The sequence below is a fragment of the Heterocephalus glaber genome, unplaced genomic scaffold (assembly GCF_053883595.1).
Source record: "Heterocephalus glaber isolate CG9 unplaced genomic scaffold, H.glaber_assembly_v1.0 deba00001472, whole genome shotgun sequence".
Taxonomy (NCBI): domain Eukaryota; kingdom Metazoa; phylum Chordata; class Mammalia; order Rodentia; family Bathyergidae; genus Heterocephalus; species Heterocephalus glaber.
In genome coordinates, this window is record NW_028258315.1 from 92,052,458 (window position 1) to 92,075,440 (window position 22,983).

The following is a 22,983-nucleotide window of genomic DNA, read 5'->3' on the forward strand; positions in this document are numbered from 1 at the left end:
TCTGCCAGGAGATTGTTTGTTTCCACAGACCATGAAAACTTTTTGCCATATATAAGCAACTAGGATCTGACTTTGGATCCAACACTTCTGTTCATATTCAGTAGAATTCATTAAAAGCAAGTTTCTCTAAATAGAGGTAACTTCATTTTTTTTTTTTTATCACTACATGTTTGCAGTACAAAATCATTACATTCCTTGTGGAGAGTTGAATATGTACATAACATATCTTAATTCTCTTTTCATGCTGCTCCTGTTCTCTCCCTTGAGTATGGTCTCAGGGTCTGTCCATGTAGCTGTAAATCTCTTGAAGCTCATCCTTCTTTATGGCAGAGTAGTACTCCCTTGTATAAAAAACCACATCTGCTTTATCCATTCGTCAGTTGATGGGCATCTGGGCTATTTTTAAGATTTAGCTATGAAAAACTGCTGCTATAGGGCCAGGGATTTAGCTCAGTGGTTCCGGCGCCTGCCTCGTAAGCGCAAGGTCCCGAGTTCAATCCCTGGTACCAAAAAAGAAAACCAAAAAACAAAAAACTGCTGCTATAAACATGGGTATTGATTGAATCTTTCTGTTTTTTCTTTTTCTTTTTTTTTTTTGACATGGCCTCAGTATGTAGTTCAGGCTGGCCTTGAACTCACTGTGTAGCCAAGGCTGGATGTGAATTCACAGTGATCCTAGTGCCTCAGCCTCCCAAGTGTGGGGATTTTAGGTGTGTGGCGTCACACACAGCTGAAGCATCAAATTTTTTTGAGTTCTTTATATATTGTAGACATTAGTCCTCTGAGGAATAGGTGGAAAAATTCTTTTCTCATTCTATAAGTTTTCTCTTTATTCTGTTTCCTTTGCTGTGCTGAGCTTTTTTTTTTCTTTTTTTTTTTGGTACCGGGGATTGAACTCCGGTCCTTTGCTTGCGAGGCAGGCAGCAGAACCGCTGAGCTAAATCCCCAGCCCATGTGCTGAGCTTTTGAATTGGATACAACTGATCCCATTTGTCGATTCTTTTTTTTTTAATGGTTAAGTGTATTTTCTTTCTTTTTTTAATTAAGTTTATTGGTACATTTTAGTTATACACAGTGATCACAGTCTTCATAGGGAATTTGTACATGATATATCTTGATTCTTTTTTTATCCTATTCCCCTACCCTCCCTTCAACCCCTCTTCCCCTCCTTTTTTTTTTTTTTTTTTTTTTTTTGGTACTGGGGATCGAACTCAGGTCCTTGCGCCTACGCAGCAGGTGGCAAAACCACTGAGCTAAATCCCTGCCCCTTCCCCTCCTTATTTACAAATGCATTTGTTGATTCTTTTTTTGGTACTGGGGATTGAACTCAGGACCTTGCTGTTGTGAGGCAGGTGGTGGCACTACTGAGCCAAATCCCCAGCCCAGTTGATTCTTGATGTTATTTCTTCTGCAATTGGGGTTCTATTCAGAAAGTCCTTGTCTAGGGCTATGTCTTCTGATTTTTTCACTAATTTCTGTAAACCTTAGTCATCTTTGTGTCATGTAGCAGCTGTTGGATCCATTTTTCATGTTCTCCTGTTGTCTTAAGGTATCTCAGAGTACCTGGTCACCAACATCAGCCCTGTTTTCTAGTTCTGATTATTTATCCTTGAATTGGTCACTTCTGCTGCTCATACTTTAAGTAAATTTTTTTTTTTTTTTTTGGTACCAGGGATCGAACTCGGGTCCTTGCGCTTGTGCAGCAGGCGGCGAAACCACTGAGCTAAATCCCCGGCCCTTAAGTAGAATTTTTAATCTTCTGGTACCATTTCATGGACTCTTAATTCTTTGCTAAATTGGTCATTCATATTTTGTATCATTTTATTCAGTTCAGCCACTTTTATATCAGTGTCTTTGTAAATTCATTGTTTATTAATTCCATTGTTTGTTTAGTTATATCTTCTTTGAACTCACCAGGCATCTTATTGATCTTTTTTTTTAATCTCTTATCATTTCAAATAATTCAGATGTTGCTGGATATGGTGGCACACACCTGTAGTCCCAGCACTCGGGAAGCTAAGGCAGGAGGATCGCCTGCAAATTTAAGGCTAGCCTGGGCTACATAGTAAGACCCTGTCTCAAAAAATTTAGATGTGTAGCTTTTGATTTCTTCCTCCTTGATGCCTCATGGATCAGCTTTGGTGGATTTGGGAGGCATTTTGTTGCCTTCTCTTCTCATATTTGTGTGTGTGTGTATGTGTGTGTGTGTTTGTGTGTGCGCATGCATGCACGCACAGGCATGGACCCACACACACATGCTGCACTTTCCAAGTTAATTATAGTAGGAAGACTTTGTTGCTAGTATGGAAACCTCTTTAGTTGGTGTCTTAATTACCTTTCTTGTTGCTGAGACAAAATACCCCACATACAAAGTTAAAGGAGGAAAGGTTTATTTCAACTCATACTTTGTAGAGGTTTCAGCCCATAACTGGCTAGCTCCATGGCAGAGGGGCATCATAGAGGAGAAACGGTTTGTAATAAAGCAGGACGGGCAGAAGGCAACAAGCCCTCTTTTGGTTTCATATTTTATCCAGGCTACCCACCCTTATTAATCTTAGCATTCCACAATGTGAATCAATCCCAGCCTCACATTCTTAATCCCAACATCATACACCCTAGATCCAGCTATCTCTGACAAGCTGCATGAGGCTTTGAGGGGACATCTGGATATAAGCCATAACAATTGGTATCTGCCTCTCAGTGATGTTCTGTGCGTTTGGCTAATTACAGGCCTTTTCTTCTGTCCCTAGATCCAACCACTTCTACTAATCAAAAGTATTACAGGGCCGGGGATTTAGCTCAGTGGTTCCAGCGCCTGCCTCACAAGCGCAAGGTCCCGAGTTGGATCCCTGGTACCAAAAACAAAAAACAAACAAACAAAAAGTATTACAGGTCCTTCTTGCCTCAAACAAAGAATTGGACAAGACAAGCCAAAAATGGTGCCAAAAGTTTATTTGAAAAGGGACGGGTGAAGGGGTACGGGAAGAACGAGTTCTGCAGAGCACACTTGGTCCAAACAAAAAGAGGAAAGGATAAAAAGAAAAATAAAAGAGCCAGGGATTTAGCCCAGTGGTTCCTCCACCTGCCCCATAAGCGCAAGGACCTGAGTTCGATCCCCGGTACCAAAAAAATTTAAAAAAAAAAGAAAGAAAAAAAGTGCAAAGTTGGGCCACTGTGAAGAGTCACAGCACGGCATCTCATCTCTTCTATGTTGTCCACATCTCATGGGAGCCCTCAAGAAGTTCCACATATAGGGTCCTAGAAATTATTTGGTGCTGTCCTGGGATCTTGTAATTGAGTTGTCGCACTTATATCCCCAGCCAGCTTTGACACCCTGCCTTCTATATCAGGAGGATGCAGTGTAATTGGCCCAGCACTCAGTTCTTTGGGAATGGACCACAGTATGGACCAAACAATAGTTTGACACAAAGGCAATCCAGATACTGGCATACAGAGAAAACCAGTTAATAGCAACAGCTGTGCCACCCTGATAGTCCCAGCACAATCAGTAATTATAGCATTGAAAACAAACTGGATATTGACATAACATAAGAATCAATAATATATCACCCAAGCTCTAAAAAAGATATCTATAATTGTGTAAATACTAAGACAAACCAATTATTTAAAGTAAATACTATATTCAACAACTATACCTCCATTAATAATAAAAAAAAATTCAAGAGTAAAAGCATAAAGTTAACTAACTAAAGATTAATAAAGGTTAATGGTTATTCTAGTAAAGATAGAGGAGTAGGGAATTGGAGAATGAATAAAATTTGAATAATTAAGCAATGGAAGATGAAAAGTGAGATAAAGGAGCCTATTAAAGAGTAACAGGAGGGCCAGGGATTTAGTTCAGTGGTGCCGCCACCTGCCTGGCAAGTGCAAGATCCCAAGTTCGATCCCCGTTACAAAAAAAGGGTAAAAGAAGGGCTGGGGATGTGGCTCAGTGGCGCCACCCCTGCCTGGCAAGCGCAAGGTCCTGAGTTCAATCTCTGGTACCCCCCCCCAAAATTTTTTTAAATAAAGAGTAAAAGGAAATTAATAGAATTAGATAAAAGTAACAGAAAAGAAGAAAGAAGAAAAAACAGCGCAAACTCAAGAAAAAAGGGAAAAAACCCAAACATCAAAAAACCTATGGAGAAAAAAAATTTGTCCAAAAATAATTTCTCTGTATTTTTGAATAAGTGGTTTCTTTCCAGGATCTATAGTCTCAAAACCCAGCAAATCACCGTTTTCTGCATCTAGCTTTATGGGTTTGTGAGGTAGTTCCTCTGCTCCAAAGGTCCCTCTGTCTTTGTGCCCCAGGTTGTGGCAGTTGTCCAAGCTAAGTGTCTTAGTTACTTTTCTCAATTGCTGAACAAAACACCCAATACCCAAAGTTAAAGGAGAAAAGGTTTATTTAGCTCACAGTTTGTAAAGGTTTCAGTCCATAATCAGCTGGCTCAGGGGTGGCATGACAGACAGGCATCACAGAGGAAAAACAGTTCATGGCTGGCAGAAGGTAGCAAAGCAACAAGGGATGACCACAGCTCTTTCCTTTATATCTTATGCAGGCTACTTAGGGTGGGTAGTCCTCACCCACTTAGTCCTAGTGCCCTTGAGCATAACATTGCATCATGAAATCAATTCCAGCATCACACACTCTAGATTCAGCTACTTCTTAAAAAGCCCCACTTATGACCACATGAGGCTTTGGGGGGACATCTAGACATAAGCCATAACACCAAGGCATGTCCTGTGTGAGTGAATCTGGATATAGGTAGCAGAGATGGGGTTTAGGCAGACTGCTTGACTTAATGCCAGCACTTTCAGACTCTGCCACTTCTGAAAGCCGCACATGCTCGACCTAGCTTCTCACCACACAGGGCAAGGTTCTGTGTCATTCTCAGTCTGATCTTAAACATTTTAGGGGGCCTTATGTCTAGGATCTGCCCACAACTACCTCTTGTGGCTGGCTGTCACCCACTGTGGTAGAGTAATGCTGGAAACCCTGAAAATGAAGTTGTTTTGCAGTTGTTCTGTGGCTCAGTCTGAAACAGTTAACCTTTTCAAACATAGTGGCTTCACCCTCTCAAATACAGAAGGTGCTGCTCTAGCCTGCCCAGTGGAAGGAGTCACTTTGGGAACACAACCCCACATTATTTTAACAATTTACGATAACCAAGGGCTTTTCCTGTGGCTAGCACTGCTAGCTCAGTTTGTTGTTTTTTTTCTTTGGGCTACCTAACCCCTTTTGAGCCTACCTTCTCTCATGAGATGTTGGCCTTGTCCACAATCAAGTTGGTCAGTTGGTCAGTCGGTCTGTAGTCAGTCAGTGCCTCTGCTGCCTAGTGCCAAGAGGAAACAAAATGCAGAATAGAGAAGTCACTTTATTTAAACTCTCTTGCTGCCCTTAGAAGACTCCTTTTTGACCAGTCCTGGAGTGGTGTTAGGTAACTTTTTTTAATATCACTTCTTTCAGAAAGCCAATCGTTCCTCAGAAGGAGCCATCACCTTTGTTGGAAAAGAAGATCCAATTGTTAGAAGCTAAATTTGCTGAATTAGAAGGTGGAGATGATGATATTGAAGAGATGGGAGAAGAAGATAGTGAGGTCATTGAACCTCCTTCTCTACCTCAGCTTCAGACTCCTCTAGCCAGTGAGCTGGACCTCATGCCCTATACACCCCCACAGGTGAAGGTGACATGTTCCTGTTACTTGTCATGCTCTCAGCTTTGATGTGCAGATGTGGCCATCCCCTCCACGAGTGAACTTTCATCTAGAATTCTGCAGGAAAAACAGATTTTTAAAAATATGTCAATGCCTTAATTTACTTGTTTGTTTTTAATTTACAAAACACGTATTTCTCATGAAGCCATTAATGATTTATAGTTTAACCTTTTTTTTTTTATTGTCATAGGTTATTTAATGGCAGGTTTGTTAGAATTCTTTCCTCACCTTGTCTTGAAGAAAACCAATAAGGAGTAGCATCATCCACTTTAATCTCTTCTTCCTTAGAACCTCATTCTTTGGTTGAGGTGATTCCTACTGGCAGTTTTTTCCCATTCAGAATTTTCTCAAGACTTTACTGTGAGGTCACCTTTAAAAATTGCGGTTATGGAATTCTGTGAAACTTTCTTACCCTGGTAAGAGGCCAGGAAGAGGTGTGTTTTGACTGAGAAAATGGCCATCTGCAAACTGAATGTGTTTATAAAACAGTAACTATTGGATCTTACGTTCCTGACTTCCAGAAACTCAGCAGTTAACCAGATGCAACATTCTGATGCACTATAAGAGTGTTCTGTCTTACAGTCAACTCCAAAGTCTGCCAAAGGCAGTGCAAAGAAGGAAGGCTCTAAAAGGAAAATCAACATGAGTGGCTACATCCTGTTCAGCAGTGAGATGAGAGCTGTGATTAAGGCCCAGCACCCAGACTACTCTTTTGGGGAGCTCAGCCGACTGGTGGGGACAGAATGGAGAAACCTTGAGACGGCCAAGAAGGCAGAATATGAAGGTAAATAAAGACTAAGCACAACTGTCTCAGCTTTCAAAGCAAGGGAGTTTTTTGAGAAATGCACCAGCATAGACAGGGTTTACCTTTCTTATTCTTGCCATGTGCACATGAACTTCACATTGGCAACTGTTCCAGAGGGTAGTCAGCTGCAGTTTTCGTGACAGGCTTGTTCTGACTGAACAGAGTGCTGCCTCTGATCTTGGCGTTGTGTGTCGCCCCCGTCCCCTACACCCCTCACCCAAATTCCTCAAACAAAAGCTGTTTTGCTGTTGAAAACTGTGTGAGTTTCTTTTTTTCTTTGAGCCCTGTAAAGTATACATACATTGAGCTGGGGAATGATTCTACAATGATGTAAAATCCAATTTTCATTAAAATTCATCTGAAAGGAGCCTTTAAAAATTAATAATCATCTATTATGGCTCTTGAAAAGCCCTGTGTTTAAACTCTAGTCTGAGGCTTACCTGAAGTGCCTGGTTTTCTAGGCCAGTCCTGGCCTGTGCTGTATTTGTATTCATAGCTACTGTTAAGGTGGCTATGTCTTTGATAAAGCTCAGCTGCCTTTTACTCTACAATTAAATCACATTGGGCCATGAACTATTATTCAAGGATTTGGTGGTTCTCAGCTATTGAGGGACAAATACTTGAGAGAAAATTATTTTGAGTTTTTTAATTTTTTTGTTATTATTCTTGCTAATATCAGGCATAGCTTTAATACAGAAATGAGTATTAAACTTTAGGCAGGACTTTTGCTCTTTGAGCTGTATTTTTTCCTTTGGAATTTTACATATTGATTCATTTTCCCAGCTTAGATCCATCTTTTCTGCAGTGGTCAATCATTAATCTTGGCTAGGTCCAAATTATTATTTTCCAGCAAACGTAAGTTAATTATTAAGGATGCCCCTCTTTATTACTTTATGCAGTCTCCAAAGAAACCGTCTTTTAAAAAGTTTTACTCCTTTCATTTGTTACAATTGATTATTATAAAATTACAGCAGGCTTCCCTGAGGGTCTTCTGCAGCTAATCAGCCAAAAATCACTTTGCTGCAAAGTCAGTTTGAAAAGCATTCTACATTCTTGTCTTTGAAACTTACAGGGCATACATTAGAGACTTTTGAAAAATGAAAAGAAGAAACTTACCGGGCACATTTTCATGTTAAAGTCTCTAAGACCTACAGTTAGGAACCTGTTTTTTTATTATCTGGCATTTTCTGAAATTTGACCAAGTACTTATGTAATATCTACTAATATCATAAAGAACTGTTTTATAGGACATTCTTTGAAAAACCCTCAGTTCTCTGAGAACCTAGAGCTTTGGGGGAGTTTTGATTATTTCTGGCCTTCATGTGAGTTAAGATCAAATGTACAGTGCTCGCTTCAGCAGCACATATACTAAGATCAAATGTACCACTCAGTTGCAGGCTAACAGTGTGTTAACCACTTAACAGTTCACGCCAAGCGTCACCCAGGCAGCTCGAAGCGCTTTCATTTATGTACTATCCTGAGCGTCCTCGCTCGAGCAGGTATCATTTCAGACAGTCTATTCTTATATTAAATAAATTTGATAAAATTGTCATTTGTAATTTCTTGTTACATTATCTTATAAAAATTAATGGCGAAACATGCAATTTTTGTGTTTAAATAATTGGACTGGTAAGTGGTTAAAGCCTTTTCTGAGGCACAGCCAGTACTGGACAGCTGGCTATTTAGGGTGTGAACAGGAGAGAGAAATTTAGAGATAATAATACAAGGCAGAGTTGAAGAGGGGCGAAGATGGTGGCTTGTTGGAAATTTTTCTAGAAGGAATCTGAAATTCAGGAGGAATCTGATGAGGGTGAATTGTCAAGTATCTGCCTGAGACTCAACTCTGAACATTTGGTGGGGTTGTGCATTAAATTCAAAACCCAAAGTTAGGAGTTTGGCTCACTTAATTATAATACTTCTGCTTTCTAGGACAGCCCACTTGGGCTTCTCCCAGAGAGAGCCAGCAGGTAACTTAGTCTAGTATTTGATCCACAGGCCTGAACTTTGATGTTTTTTTCAGTTTTCTTTTTTTGCTCTCTCATTTTACTGTATTTGTGTAATGAAAATAGTAGAATTTAATGTGGGGTCTGGATCATCAATGATTTTTTTTACTGCTAGCTCAAGGAGATGTGTTGTTCAAATGGCCTTTGTCCCTCATACACATTGTACACAGTTTACCAAGGGTCTGTAAACTGAAACTTTGTTAATGATGAAGTCTGTGCGGGCAACTCCATCACAGCCAAGGGTCCTTCCTTTGACTTGCTTGACTTTCACATTCTTATCCTAAAGAAAGACTGGAGCTGTTGTCTCTTTATTCTCTTTAAAGACATGTGACCTCTAGCTATTTTTCCCCTCCTGGGCTCAGTGGTAGCCTTTTGAATTCTATGTTGGAGGGTTAATGTGCGGCAGTTGGAGAGTAATATCGGGAGTCAGGGGCATAGATTGCTGGTTTTCTCTGTATCCTTGGGCAAGTCACTACCTGTCTCTCAGCCTCAGTTTGCCCATCGGAAGGGTAGGGAAGATTTCTTACTTAAAAATGGTGATGCTGAATAAAAACCCTGTGTGGTGAGAACTTTGGAAATACAGTACCCCTGAAGTAAAGATCCAGCCTGCTTGGAATGTGATTGTTGGGGCTGCTGGCTCTGGAGATGCAGATGTAGCTCAAGAGTGTGAAAAGGGGTAGTGGATTACAGCCCATAAGTGCCACAGGAAAATGCTCCTCTTGTGTATTGAATGAAATAAGATTGGATTCTGGAAGTCTTGCTGATTTAGGATGATTAATGGTTAGTTTTGAACTGCCTCAGCTTCAGGAAACCTGGTTCTTTCAGAACATTGCCACATCCATGTATGTGTTAATTCCCTCCTTCTGATGATTATAGCCTAGAGTATCATGCATTTCCCCCCGCTTGGGATTTATTAAACATTACCTCTTTGCTTCATTAGAACATAGAAATTAGCCATTTACTTTCCCTAAAGTCTTATGGAAGAGGAAGTAAGCTACTTTTCCCTTACAGAGTTAATTTTCTTCAGCTGCTAAATCTATGACATTGATTAGAGTCCTCAAAATGTTAGTAAAATTGGGAACAAGGAATCAGGAAAATATAGTAAGTAACAATTGTGCCAAAAATTATAATGGGCCATGGAATTGCTTCATGTTGAAATTATAAATAATCTGTATTGCTATTAATACTAGAATAATGGTAGTGCTTCTCATCTTCAGGGTGCCTCGTGAGATTAACCACGGTGGTTACACTGGTGATGTGTTTAAATAAAACCTGTGCTTTCTGAATGTGTGTTGCAGTCTTAACATTCTTGAAATCTTTGCAGACCAGTTCTCAAGATGGGATAGGAAAGCTGGATTCTAGGTTACCAAGTGAAATCGGCCCGACTCCTCCTGTGTTGAGATTAGTCATCTACTGTTCTTTCCATTGAGACAGAACTGTTGCCTGTGTTTTTACTAGTCCTGTTGAATGCAATGGATGGTATTTTGAATTCCTGGGTTAAAAACAGAATTGAAAATCTGAAATGCCTTTACAGAGCGGGCAGCTAAAGTTGCTGAGCAGCAGGAGAGAGAGCGAGCAGCACAGCAACAGCAGCCGAGTGCTTCTCCCCGAGCAGGCACCCCTGTGGGGGCTCTCATGGGGGTGGTGCCACCACCAACACCAATGGGGATGCTCAATCAGCAGTTGACACCTGTTGCAGGTAAAAACAGGAGATAAGACCATTTTTTCCACTTTAAGAAATTCCTTCATTTTTTTTTTCTCCAAGAGGAGTAGCCCACAGTCTGTAGCCTTTTGTCATGACAGATTCAAAGTTTGAAGTCATCCATGTCGTCCTATATTGCCTTTCCCATGCAGGCAATGCCTCCCCTCTAACCCAGAAATGGGCCCTGGACCCAACCCTGGGAATTGGTAGGGAGCAGCTCTTCCCTGGCTATGGGCATGGTCTGGTGATGTTCTCACCCCAGACTGCTCTTGATAGAGTGCTACAGCAGAAAATATAAGTGGATGCTAAATTCTGTTCTAGAGGAATTCCCAAGAGAAAACACAGTATCAGTCTTTAGATGATATTGATTTTCTGTCTCATGCCAGTATTCAGTTTGTCTTGTTCTGCTGCAGCCATCCTTAACAGGCTGACCATTTAAAAGGATTTTTGACAATGCATTGTAAATCCTTTCTTGGTCACCAATGTGCATGACTGAAAAATAGAATACAAAGTCCTTATTCAATTCATTGTGCCCACTCTGTAATGCTTTTCTATTTAATTACATTAAACTGCATTTTCTGTTAGTATCCCAGTCACATATTTAAACAAAAAAAGAAAGAAAGAAAATGATGAATGTGGTTTGCTTGTGTGTGTTGTCTCTGGTTCTGGTAGCCATAGCAAATTTGACTATTTTTTTAATTGAATATCCTTGTCTGACTTGTCTCCAATGAGAAACCTGCAGACCCTTCTCAGGCCTCTTCTTTGTGACCTCTCCAAGCCTGGTGAGGTCTGTACAAACCACTTGTTTCTTCTTAAGCCAGTAGTCTGACCTTTTTCGCAGGGAGTCCAAGACAATGTTGTTCAAGCCAGGTTCATTGGGATGCTCTTTTTGTTTTTGCCTTTTTTGTTTTTGCTTTTTTAAGGAAGAATAGATACCATAGGTTAACTTTTCCATTGTCGCTCCTAACTTTTGTGATGGCAAGTTCTCAAATGCACTGTCTCTGAACTCAGCAGTTGCACTCACCAAAGCACATCTGAATCATGGCTTTTCAGTACTTTCAGTGTAACTGATGTTGATCTAACAAATCTCATAATCACCTGCTCTATTCCATGGCCCATTTTGGTTAATGGGGTTCCAGAGGTTTTTAGAAATCAGGCCTTGAACATGGGGACTTTGAAAGTTAGAATTCCCTCATTTACATCTTATTTTGTTCTATTTGATGTGTGATATTGTGGCACTGTGCTGTGACTACAAAACCCAGGGACATATTAACAAAATGAATACAAACAGCTAAAAACATTTTTTAAAAACAGCAGCTGCAGCATTTTAGCTCCCTGTTGGGGAATAACATCATAGAGTTCTATCGATGAGGAAGGTGGGCCCTCTAGAAAGCCCCTGCTCCATTATTAAGGGTGTGCTGCCCAGACCTCTGGGCCATGGGAGTGAGGGGCAGGCATTCTCAACAGTAACCAGTCTTTGGTCCACAGAGGGAACTTTGCAGCTAAGAGGATGACTTTCCATGGACTTACAGGTTACTTAGCGACCAAGTCTTAGCCTTGTTGGTGTCTGAGACCAGCTTTGCTTACAAGCATTGAAGCTCATTTGAACACATGTGACTGGGATAATAAATGCCAAAGTACAGTTTAATGAAGACAAGTATCATGTCTTTCAGTGCTTAATAGTTGAATCTTCAACCACAGCCTGTGAAGGCTGCGTTCAGATGGGCTTTTGTCATTGAAAGCAAAGCCTCCTAACATCCTTAAATTATCACCTACTTATCCCTAAAAGCTATACCTGGTGGTGTGGTTAAAAGGCAGTTTAGTAGCATTGGATTTCTTCATGTTTAAGATTATGGTGTCTTTTCGAAAGTAGTTTTATTCTCAGAACTCTTACTTCCCAAAAATAAAACTCATTCTATTTCATGTATAGAGATATTTCACATTTGTTTTATTGGTTTATGTAATTGTTTTTCAGTTAAGACTTAAGGAAGCAATGTGATCTAAAATCAGAATTTTAGTAATGTCATGGCTTTAAAATTAAACTTTTATAAATAAATAAATACCTTTCGAATAATTCTTAGGGAAAGTCAGAGTGAAATTCTCAGAATCAAGTTTCCCAGAGACCCTGCACAAAGAATATATTATAAAAGTGAGGTTTGACACTAGTCCCTACCCCTCCCTTTGAAAGAAACTTTGACCAAAAGTGGCTGTGCTTCAGGGGGAGCTTTGTGTTCTTGTTCATTGTAACCATTACAACTCCCAAAAAAGTAGTTTTTGTTGTTTAAAAAAAAATGCCATGTGATTTTAAAAGGCTTTTCATAGGTGAGTCTTTGACATTTTGAAATTATTTTCACCTCTTTTGCCAAAAAATACTTGTTTGCTGAAACTTTCCCCTAGCTAACAGAAGATATTTGTTGTGAGAAGGAATGCTTTGAAAATAAAGGAGTAAAAGCCTCTGTTCACAGAAATTCTGTCTTGATTAAAATGCTCCCTGTTAATTGAAGGTTTGTGTGAGGACATTTGTGAGCTTGGTGACAGTGATGAAAATTGGCATTTTCTCATGTCAGCAGAGCCTGATTCTCCAGCTGTTCTTTCTTAAAGTCTGAATATAGGTTTCTGAGTGGCCGGGGCTTTGGTTGGCTTGGGAGGATTTCGATTTTATCTTTAAGATATTTTGAAATTTAAAAGATGAAACTTTATTCAGTGTGATGGCTCTTAGCTGTTCCCAGCTCAAACCTTAACATAATCCATTCTTACTAGCAGCGAGGGGCTAAATGGGTGGAGGAGTAGATTATTCCTTGCCCCAAGCTGGAGAGCCATGCTTTGTTGTTTTGTGATCAGGACCATGCACCTCATTTCCCTCCATTTTGATTCCCCTCATGTGTACCCATGGTAGGCATATGAGTGTGGGCAGAGTGGAATGATGAGGTGTGTGCTGTTCAGTTAGAGTTTTAGCCCTTAGAACTAGTCGCTCTGCTTGAACATTTGGCAGTAATTCTGAAGGTGGGAAAGGTGTTATTAGAAGTCTTTATTATTAAAGTGAAAAATGTAGCATATTTATCCCAGCAAAAATAACTACAACAGTAATGTACTAAGTACTAATTCATCCAGAAATGTTGGGTTTCATATTTGTAACTTTTTATTCTGTTCATTTTTGCAATAAAATGATTTCACTAATTACAGTTATATCATGCAGTACTAAGGGTGCTTTATTCGTGGGTAGTGCATGTCGGGGATTGTTATTAGCTCATGTTGCATGTTAATGATGCATGTCTGAAATTTGTTGTGTCCTTCAAGGCATGATGGGTGGCTATCCGCCAGGCCTTCCACCTTTACAGGGCCCAGTTGATGGCCTTGTTAGCATGGGCAGCATGCAGCCACTTCACCCTGGGGGGCCTCCACCCCACCATCTTCCGCCAGGTGTGTCTGGCCTCCCGGGCATCACACCACCGGGTAAGAACATCCTCATTCACTCATTAATCTCATCTTCATGGTTTTTTTCCTCCCTCAGCCACTGGTTCTAGGAGATAACTGCTGTCAATTGTGGCCAGGGTTCCCTTACTGAGAATCCCAGAACTATCAGCATCAGGGCCTTATCCTATGTTTTGAGCAGCTGGCCCACCACCTGTGTTCTTGTGTACCTGACTGTGTGGCAGCAGCACAGGATACACACACGGTAGAGGCCAGACTCAGCAGACCAAGGGGCAAGAGGCATACTGTATAATTACTTAAACATATGACATGTGTTCAGAAAGCCAGCCAGCCTAGAAGACCACACCCTCCTATCAGTAAATGAAGTTTCCCGAGTTGTACCTCCGAGTCATACATAATAGTACTCTTTGCTTCTGAGTACATTTGTCCATTGAGTATAATTCTTATCTCACAGAGTTTCCTCTATAGAGTCCCTGCTCTATTTCCTCCTCATCAAGCAGCCCTTCTAAAGGGATTGTGGAGTCACTAATATGAAATTCCTTAAAAATCCTTCACTTAGTCTATCCTGGGAACAAAAAGGAGGAAGGAAATGAATTTGCATTGAATTAGTTTTCTGTATCTGAATCCCTTAAAAAGCCATACTTAACATTTTAAAGAATCAGCCCACTGTACTAGCTGTAGACATTGGTTTGTCTGTCACCCATACCCTAGAACTTCTTTTACATAGAAATACTGTACATAAATGAGGTCTAAAAATAGCTCCAATTTGACTTTATAATGAATTAACAAGTTGAAAGATTATTTCAAAGAAAGCTTAAAGGAAAATCATAAGTTCCCATATTAATTGCCATCATATGCTCTTGACTGGTATCTAGTTGGAGGGAATATGCCCTTAGATCACCTGGAGTAACATTAGCTCCATTACTAAAATTGATATTTTAGTAACAGGGGCCCAAGCCAGATATAATGTGGTTGAAAGCTTGTCCTATTTCCTTACACCCAATACTCCGAGAGGAGGAGATGTTTATAGAAGTGGGCATTTCATTCTGAAAATAGTGGTGTGTTAGGTAAATTGCTGTGGCAGCAGGAGTCAGTCATAAAATAGATGTTCCTGTGTGACCAGTGAACTTGGCCCTAAATCTGCGCCCTCTTGCTTGGCATAGGGTATTTCTCTGAATTCAGTAAGACAAGGTTGGAGTTGACACCTTCTAGATGCATGTAGCCCTCTGTGAGAGCCATAAGTCCAGTGCCTCCTGGTAGCAGGTGTCTTTTGTTGGGCGTTGGGGCATAGCTATACTTTCCCCTTTTTCAGAATCTAAGTTGCATTTGAAGGAAGCACACCTCTGGTCATAGAGAGACAAGGAAGAACCCTCTTGGTGTGTACACTCACATATCTGATCAGTCTCAGCTCACATCCCCTCTCGCTACCCTGGCATGGCACTTATAAACAGAGGAAGCAGAGAGGTTTGCTGATTTGTTTGTGCTGCCTTGCAAACCAATGATGTAGGCAGTTTAGGGACCCTCCCTGTGTGGAGTCTAAGGTGGGTGGGTGAGTGTCCTAGGGGAATGATCAGGGACTTAGTAATGTATTGTTGCAACAGAAGCTTACATACCCCCTCTTCATTCGTTCATAAATAATCATTAGGATCCTACTGTGATGATCTGGGTGTACTTCCGTGCACTTGACATGGAAACATTCCTGTTTTTAAACAAGCTTGTTTTTACTTATTTTTTTCTCTAACAAGAGAATAAATGCCTCTTTTTGTAAGTGGCATTTAACATTTTAAACCTTAGAATAATGATCTTCTGCCTGAGCAATATATCAGCATTTTTAATCCAGAGAAACTATAGACTATGAAGTTAGTTCCTTATTATCATTCTGCATAGCCAGCAGGTCTTGTTTAAGCTTTTAGAGAACAGCTCAGTGTGGTTTCACTTGTGTTTTGTTTTTAATGAACTGGGTCCTTTGCCTATTTCTTTGTTTTATCCAAATAGCAAATGGATGGCTTGGGATATATAGCCTGAGATACTTAATTTAGGACATCTTATTACTACCATCTAGTGCCTGTGAGAAAACATTTGCTAATGAACATTCACCAAAGGAAGTTCACTAAGTTATTACCAGAGAAATAGTATAAATATAGTAGGGCCATGAACTCTTTCTGTTCCTTTGTCATTTTGTATCTAAAGCAATACCAACAAGGCTACTCCACTTCCATACATGCATTTTCAGAGTTCTAGTCTATCAGATGGAAGTGTCATTTTTTTGTCTGTATTATAGTATCCCCTAATGGTCCTCAAGGGGACAGCAAGGCAGAGCTTCTAGCCTCCACAAATTCAGTTAACTACTTCGACAGCCTCTTCCCTTGTGTCTTTACTGCTGAGCCTGATTCCAGCACCATTCCTGCTGAAATTAACGCAGGCTCCAGTTCCAGAAGACTGTGTTGTCAGAAGAAAAGTACCTTGAAAACAGGTGTATTCTGACTATAGCTTACCTAGAGAAAGATTAGAATTTTATACAATATTCAGATCACTTCTACAGAATGGCCATATTGATGTGCATTTGACAAGTTCTATTAGCATAGTGCTTTACATAGAAACAAAAAAATATAAACTCTCTATTTGAATCTTGTTTTGGGTGCTTATGGTTATCCACACTCAATGCATAGATTGGCATTATAAATGGCTTCATTTCTTATCAAACAAGCTTTTCAGTCATCCAACTCAGAGCCTCTAATTGTGCCATTGCATTCTGAATTATAGGTGTGATGAACCAAGGAGTGGCCCCTATGATAGGGTCTCCAGCACCAGGTGGAAGTCCATATGGACAACAGGTGAGCCCCCCAGTTTGATTTTTCTAGGACTCAACAGAATTCTAGCCATTTTCCTTCTCAGAACACATACAGAGTATCTTTTTGCCTCACCACATTGCCCCATGCTCTTTCAGGTGGGAGTTTTGGGGCCTCCAGGGCAGCAGGCACCACCTCCATATCCTGGTCCACATCCAGCTGGCCCCCCTGTCATACAGCAGCCAACAACACCTATGTTTGTGGCTCCCCCACCGAAGACCCAACGGCTTCTGCACTCAGAGGCCTACCTGAAATACATTGAGGGACTCAGTGCTGAGTCCAACAGCATTAGCAAGTGGGACCAAACCCTGGCAGGTAAGGAGAATCCTTCTGAATAAGCCTTTGTGAAATATATGCTTCTTCCCAGTTCCTCTCCTGCTGTTGGCTCTTATATAAAAGACATGCCTTTGGGCCAGGGATTTAGCTCAGTGGTTCTGCCGCCTGCTTCGCAAGCGCAAGGACCTGAGTTCAATCCCCAGTACCAAAAAAAACACAAAACATGCCTTTTGCATATACCAGTAAAATAAATTGTATGTTTCATCAAATGGTTTGGAGCTTCTTTGTATATTAACATCACACACTGAAAATGGAATTTTTAGTCAAATTTCAAAGTTTAGTTTTGTTACAAACATCACTGCCATCTTTTGGAGTATTTTTTCAATTTTTCAGGAATTTGGGCCCTAGTGTAGATACCAAATTTATTTTTAAAAAGAGAAAAAAATTGGAAAGTATACTTTCATCAGGCTATCAAATTAGTCATGTAGTTCAACAGATTTAATATAAATTTTCACTATTTACTGAAATAACTTATCTAGAAACTGGAGAGAAATTTGGAAGTTTCTACTTATTCTTCATTTCTAAACCAAATTTGATAATTTGATTTAAGAGTGGAAGATATGTTTTCCCCTTCACATATTTACCTTTTTAGGCTGGTTTGTTAGTGTTGAAGTAATAATTAAATATCAGTGACACCAGGGAAGGACAAGAAAAAAATTGAAAATAGAAGGGGAAAAAAAAAAAAGAAACAAAAGCTTTTGTACATAGGGAAGGGAGGGGCTTGGGGGCGGGGAATGGGATAAAAGAAAATAAAATTAATTTTTAAAAAATTAGTGGTGGGCCAGGGATTTAGCTCAGTGGTTCCAGTGCCTTCCTTGAACAAGATCCTGAGTTCAATCCCCATACCAAAAAAATTAAAAATTAAAAAAAATTAAAAATCAGTGGCACCTACAATAAATTATTAGGGCCGGGGATTTAGCTCAGTGGTTCCATCACCTGCCTTGAAAGCACAAGGTCCTGAGTTCAATCCCCGGTACCAATAAACAAACAAAAATAAAATAAATTATTAATGATCAGATCTCTTAGTCCCTAATGAAATGATGTAAAAAATTTACTTGAGGTATCACTTGCACGTAATCCTAGCTACTCAGGAGGCTGAGGCAAGAGAATCAAGTTCAGGGCCAGCCTACTCAATTTAGTAAGATCCAGTCTCAAAATAAAATAATAAAAGGTGGGGTGGTATATCTCAGCTCTCCCTGGGTTCAATCCTCAGTACCACTGAAAGAAAAAAATTTGCTTGTTAAAAATTCATAATACAGCATTTAGCCAGGCCATGGTGGCTCACTCCTGTAATCCCAGCATTCTGGAAGACTGAGGCAGGAAGATCGTAAATTTAAGCCCAGTTTGAGCAATATAGCAACTTGGTGAGACTCTGCTCAAAATTTTAAAAACTTTAAAAGGTCTGGTGATGTAACTCAGTGTGAAGGCCCTGAGTTCAATCCTCAGTAACAAAATAAAATAATAATATTTTTAAAATATAAAATGTTTTATAATTTATCAGCCCTTAGAAGTAAAGGACATGTTGTCATCTTAAAATTCCAATTTGTGTTTATTTGCACTTTAATTTTCAGCTCGAAGACGTGACATCCATTTATCAAAAGAACAGGAGAGTCGCCTACCCTCCCATTGGCTCAAAAGTAAAGGGGCCCACACCACCATGGCAGATGCCCTCTGGCGCTTGCGGGATTTGATGCTTCGAGACACCCTCAACATTCGCCAAGCATACAACCTAGAAAACGTTTAATCACATCATTACGTTTCTTTTATAAAGCATAAAGAGTTGTGGAACAGTAGCCATTTTAGTTACTGGGGTGGGGGGAAGGAACAAAGGATAATTTTTATTGCATTTTACTGTACATCACAAGGCCATTTTTATATAAGGACACTTTTAATAAGCTATTTCAATTTGATTTTGTTATATTAAGTTGACTTTATCAAATACACAAAGATTTTTTTGCATATGTTTCCTTTGTTTAAAACCAGTTTCATAATTAGTTGTACATTTAGACTTGGAGTTTTATCTTTTTACTTGTTGCCATGGACCTGAAACCATCAACAATGTTGTCTTGGCTTGGGAATTTTGTTTTTTGTTTCGTTTAGGGGAGGGGGTGCTTTTTTTTTTTTCATAAAAGAAGAAACAAAATGGAAAAAAAACTTGAGTTTACAGATTAGTTTAAGTTGACAATGAAATGTGAAGTTTGTTCTAGTTTACATCTTAGAGCGGGGAGTATGTATATGTATGTTTTGTGTGCCTGAGTATCTTAAGCCACTTTCTGAAAAAGCTGTTTCTTACAGGTAAAGTCAAGTGCTTTCTTTGGAAGGTTGTTACTTAGATTATAGATGTTTGTCACATTTGCTCTTTTAACTCAGAGGCTCTCTATAGAAACCCATAGTCAGTGCTGTGCGTCCATCTACAGCTAGTGTACTTCCCAGATTCCTGGAGGAAACAGCAATTTTCTTGTGCTGAGTTAAACATCCGTGGTGTCATTGATTTTTGCAGAATGTGTGCATAGCCAAGAGTTATATTTAGCCTTGGAAGGTAAGTTTAAGGGTACTTTTGACCTGTTTATAATAAATTCACAAGTTATGCCTATATATGTTAGATGACTTGAGAATTTAAATGTTACATTGGAAAACATTGAAGTTCATCTTGAAGAAAGCATTGAGGTGTACATGGAGATGACTTATTTTTCAATATAACACAACCTTACCTAAAGAAAGGAGTATAGTAATTGGATATGTTTTTTGGGGTTTGTTTTTTTTTTGGTACCGGGGATCAAACTCGGGACCTTGCACTTGCGAGGCAGGCGGCAGAACCACTGAGCTAAATCCCTGGCCCTAGTAATTGGATATGAACTGTGTCGTGAGCATTAACTGTGAAAGGGTACAATGCCTACATATGCAAATATGTTTTATATTCTTTATTTCCTTATCAGTTGGGAAATTTTTTTCTTCTAAGTTTCAGGGTTGTAATTCTCAACCAGAAATCTAATACTTTCTAAAATATATTTTTTAATTTAACCTGTGCTTTGGAATTACAGGAAAAAGGAATCATAATTTAAGAAAATGCTCACTAAAAAGACCATTATTTACTAAAAAATAAAAAGACCATTATGGATCCCAAATACTAGGGTTTAGTGACCTTTTTTCTTATATGGCCCTAGAATAAACATTTGGAGGCAGTGTGCTGCTTAAATGGTAGGAAACTACAAATGTGAAACATCATTTCATGGCAGCATGTTTTTGAAACCTTCTTTGTTGTAACAGGGTGGTTGCATTTGTGGTGGAGTTTCCACCATTGTTTTTGAGTGACTCTTAGAGGATACTTTTTTCCTTTTAATGTATGAATCAATACCCACATGCTTAATTATCATACTTAATAAATCATGAGGAAAAAAGAGTATAGAATGGAAATGTATCTCTTGTATGTAAATACTTTGAATACAGGAGGCCCTTAACTGGGCATGGTGACGTAGGCCTGTAATCCCAGGACTCAGGAAGGAGGCTGTGGCAAGAGGATCACCATGAGTTCAAGGCCAGCCTGGGCTACATCATGAGTTCAATGCTAGCCAGGGCTACATAGCAAGACCCTGTCTCAAAAAAAACATAAATACAGGAGGCCCTTGTAACTTAATTGCCATTAGTCAACCACTGGATCTCAGTTTGCATCAAGTATTTTCAATAATTTTGAATTCTGAAACATATTGCAGTAGTATGTCAGTACCTTATTGTTAAACTGACCCAGAAAAAGAAATCTTCAACTCTGGTTATTTGGATCATTAAATCATCTTGGACTGTGTGATGCAATCAAATTCTCTTCTTTGTAGACATCCTTGAATTACACCAAAGAACCTGAAACTTAATTTTGGTTAAATTATTTATTTATTTCATGCATTCGTTTTATTTCCCTTTTTTAAGGGCTGGATGAGACTTCTTTAAAAACTCTTCACTGTGGGCCCTGGGGGTGTTAGAAGCCAGAGCACTCTTCCTCCAGGCTCCTTCCCATCCCTTGGGTGCCCTGGGACTCAAGAGCCAGCCAGGATCTCCCTAAGGCAGTGTAGAGCTGGCCCAGGGTACAGCTAGGCAGGCCCTAATTAAGTTAATTGAAAGAAAGTTTTATTTATTTTAGAATCATGTCTTTCTGTACACTAATTTAAAGAACATCAGTTAATATTTAGGATATAAGATTTGAAGTCAGCCATCTTCCCAAGAGAAAGAAAGGAAGAAAAAAAAACAACTCCTGACTTTTTAAAGTACAAGTAAACCATATATCTTTTTTTTTCCCATGAGTTTTAGGAACTGTAGTAATGTGGCTTTGAAAGTATAATAGCCTGTTTTCAAAATGTAAGTTCCTATGGAAAATTTTGTTTATATGGCCGGGCCTATAGGTTTAAAATAGAATGTTAGCCAACTAATTTTAAAGGCCTTTAATTATTTGTTTTAACCCACCCTCCCTTTCCTGTGAGGAAGAATTGAGGGAGGACACTTAACTTGTGGAAAGCCCTCTACTGGTACTGATTTTTCAGCTTGAGTGTTTCTAGATAGAATTAAAACTTGGTTTTTTCTAATTTCTGTATTATATCATCATCTAAGGTTTAAGTGGTTACTAGTCCTTACAATATGTATGTATCATATGTTTGTTCATCTAAAGCTTTTTAATCAAAATAAAAATGGAGTTTGCAAAGTGATTTGGATTAGCCCCGTTTGGTTGTTCTATTAGTTTCAAGCAAATTAAAGAGAAAACACTCCTACAAGCCCTGATGTCATACTAACAGTTTTGCCAGTTTAAGAGAATAAAGTTCCTTAGGAGCAGGTGAAAGTCAGTGTGCTAAGTCCTGGTTTGGGCCCAGGCATCATCAGACTGAAAAAAGCACATGTAATCAGACTACAGCCTGAAGTGTCACCTGCCACCCCTCTGAGGCTGGCAGTCAAGGCTAACATGTCCTCAGGATGCCCAGCATAGACAGAAATGCAGGTTGAGATTAAAATTGAAGAGCAATTTATTGAGGGCAGAAGGTGAAGGAAGTGTGTCCCCTGTCAGAAAGTAGAATAACTCACTTCAGATAGTTTGTCTGTGGCCAGAGGAGACAGAGGTGGCCCAGGTGTGTGTTTAACATGTTTATAATATCGCTTTGCAGATCCCTGTATTTCTGTCTCCTGAGTGTGTGGGGCTGTACTGCGTGTAGTCCATGCCCATGAGTATTTATGAGCAAATACTGCTCAGTATTACTCTATTCATTTTTAGTTTGGAACTGTGCTATGTCAGCAGAATAAAAGTTCAGTACTGAGAAAATTGATTGACTATTCCTTTCTCCCATTTTGGTGTATTTTGTGGTATTCACGTCTCGGGGGTTACACCTAGATGTGTCAAGAAATTCCAAATTTTATATGTGTGTGTGCGGTCTAAGCCATGATACTGCTTTGCTAAAAGTAATCAGGGGTCTAGGTAAAACTTCCAAGATGAACAAAAACAATTTATTATTATTATTATTTATTTACTATTTACCTGATTTAGGTACTTTCCAGATCAATTCAGATGATAAAGTGGAGCCCCAAAGCTCATGTTCTTTTCCCTGCACCAGATAGTAGTGGTGGATTTCCAGCAATAAGTGCTAATTAGTCTAGGTTTTCATTACTCTAGAATAAGTGCTATAGTTTTTGAAATTGAAGTTATTAAAAATGTTTTGGCCTTATAACTCACAGTAGGGGGCACTGCCATTCTATTTTCAGCATGTGGCAGCACTGGGTTTCTTTTTCATTTTAAATTTCCACCAGTAGTTTCAGTGTATGATACATAGGGTAGTTATATGTTACTAATAGGAGGGTAAAAAGTTTTGGGGGATTTTTGTTTTTATTTTTCTTGAGACGGTCTATGTAGCCCATCCTGGCCTCACTCGTGGCTATCCTCCTGCCTCAGACCTCCCGGGTACTGGGGTTACAGGTGTTTGTCACCATCCCCAGCAGGGGATTAAAAGTTTTAAGGGAAGACTGGGAGTATAGCTCCATCCAGTACAGTGCTTGCCACCACCAAAAAAATTCAGATTGCAGAAAAGTAACAAGCTTGCACCTCATTTAACAAAGATGAGTTCTCCATAGCATCAAAAAGGGTCTGAAAATGTCTTACAGTACATAAAATAATTGC

General features: G+C 39.5%; 1 protein-coding gene across 39 annotated transcripts in view; it reads left to right on the top strand.

The window, feature by feature from the left end:
• Positions 1–21,529, top strand: part of Pbrm1 (polybromo 1) — a 135,953-nt gene extending 114,424 nt beyond the window's left edge. For 25 of the 39 annotated variants that reach the window (XM_087182409.1, XM_087182415.1, XM_087182427.1 and 22 more), the window contains 7 exons: positions 5,468–5,678; positions 6,297–6,498; positions 10,057–10,221; positions 13,522–13,677; positions 16,420–16,490; positions 16,604–16,820; positions 18,413–21,529. In XM_087182409.1, the coding sequence (XP_087038535.1) occupies positions 5,468–5,678; positions 6,297–6,498; positions 10,057–10,221; positions 13,522–13,677; positions 16,420–16,490; positions 16,604–16,820; positions 18,413–18,585 (1,195 nt within the window). In that variant the 3' untranslated portion in view covers positions 18,586–21,529. The remainder of the gene's footprint in view (positions 1–5,467; positions 5,679–6,296; positions 6,499–10,056; positions 10,222–13,521; positions 13,678–16,419; positions 16,491–16,603; positions 16,821–18,412) is intronic. The other 14 variants (XM_087182431.1, XM_087182435.1, XM_087182436.1 and 11 more) reach the window with 2 other exon arrangements.
• Positions 21,530–22,983: the final 1,454 nt, after the last annotated feature.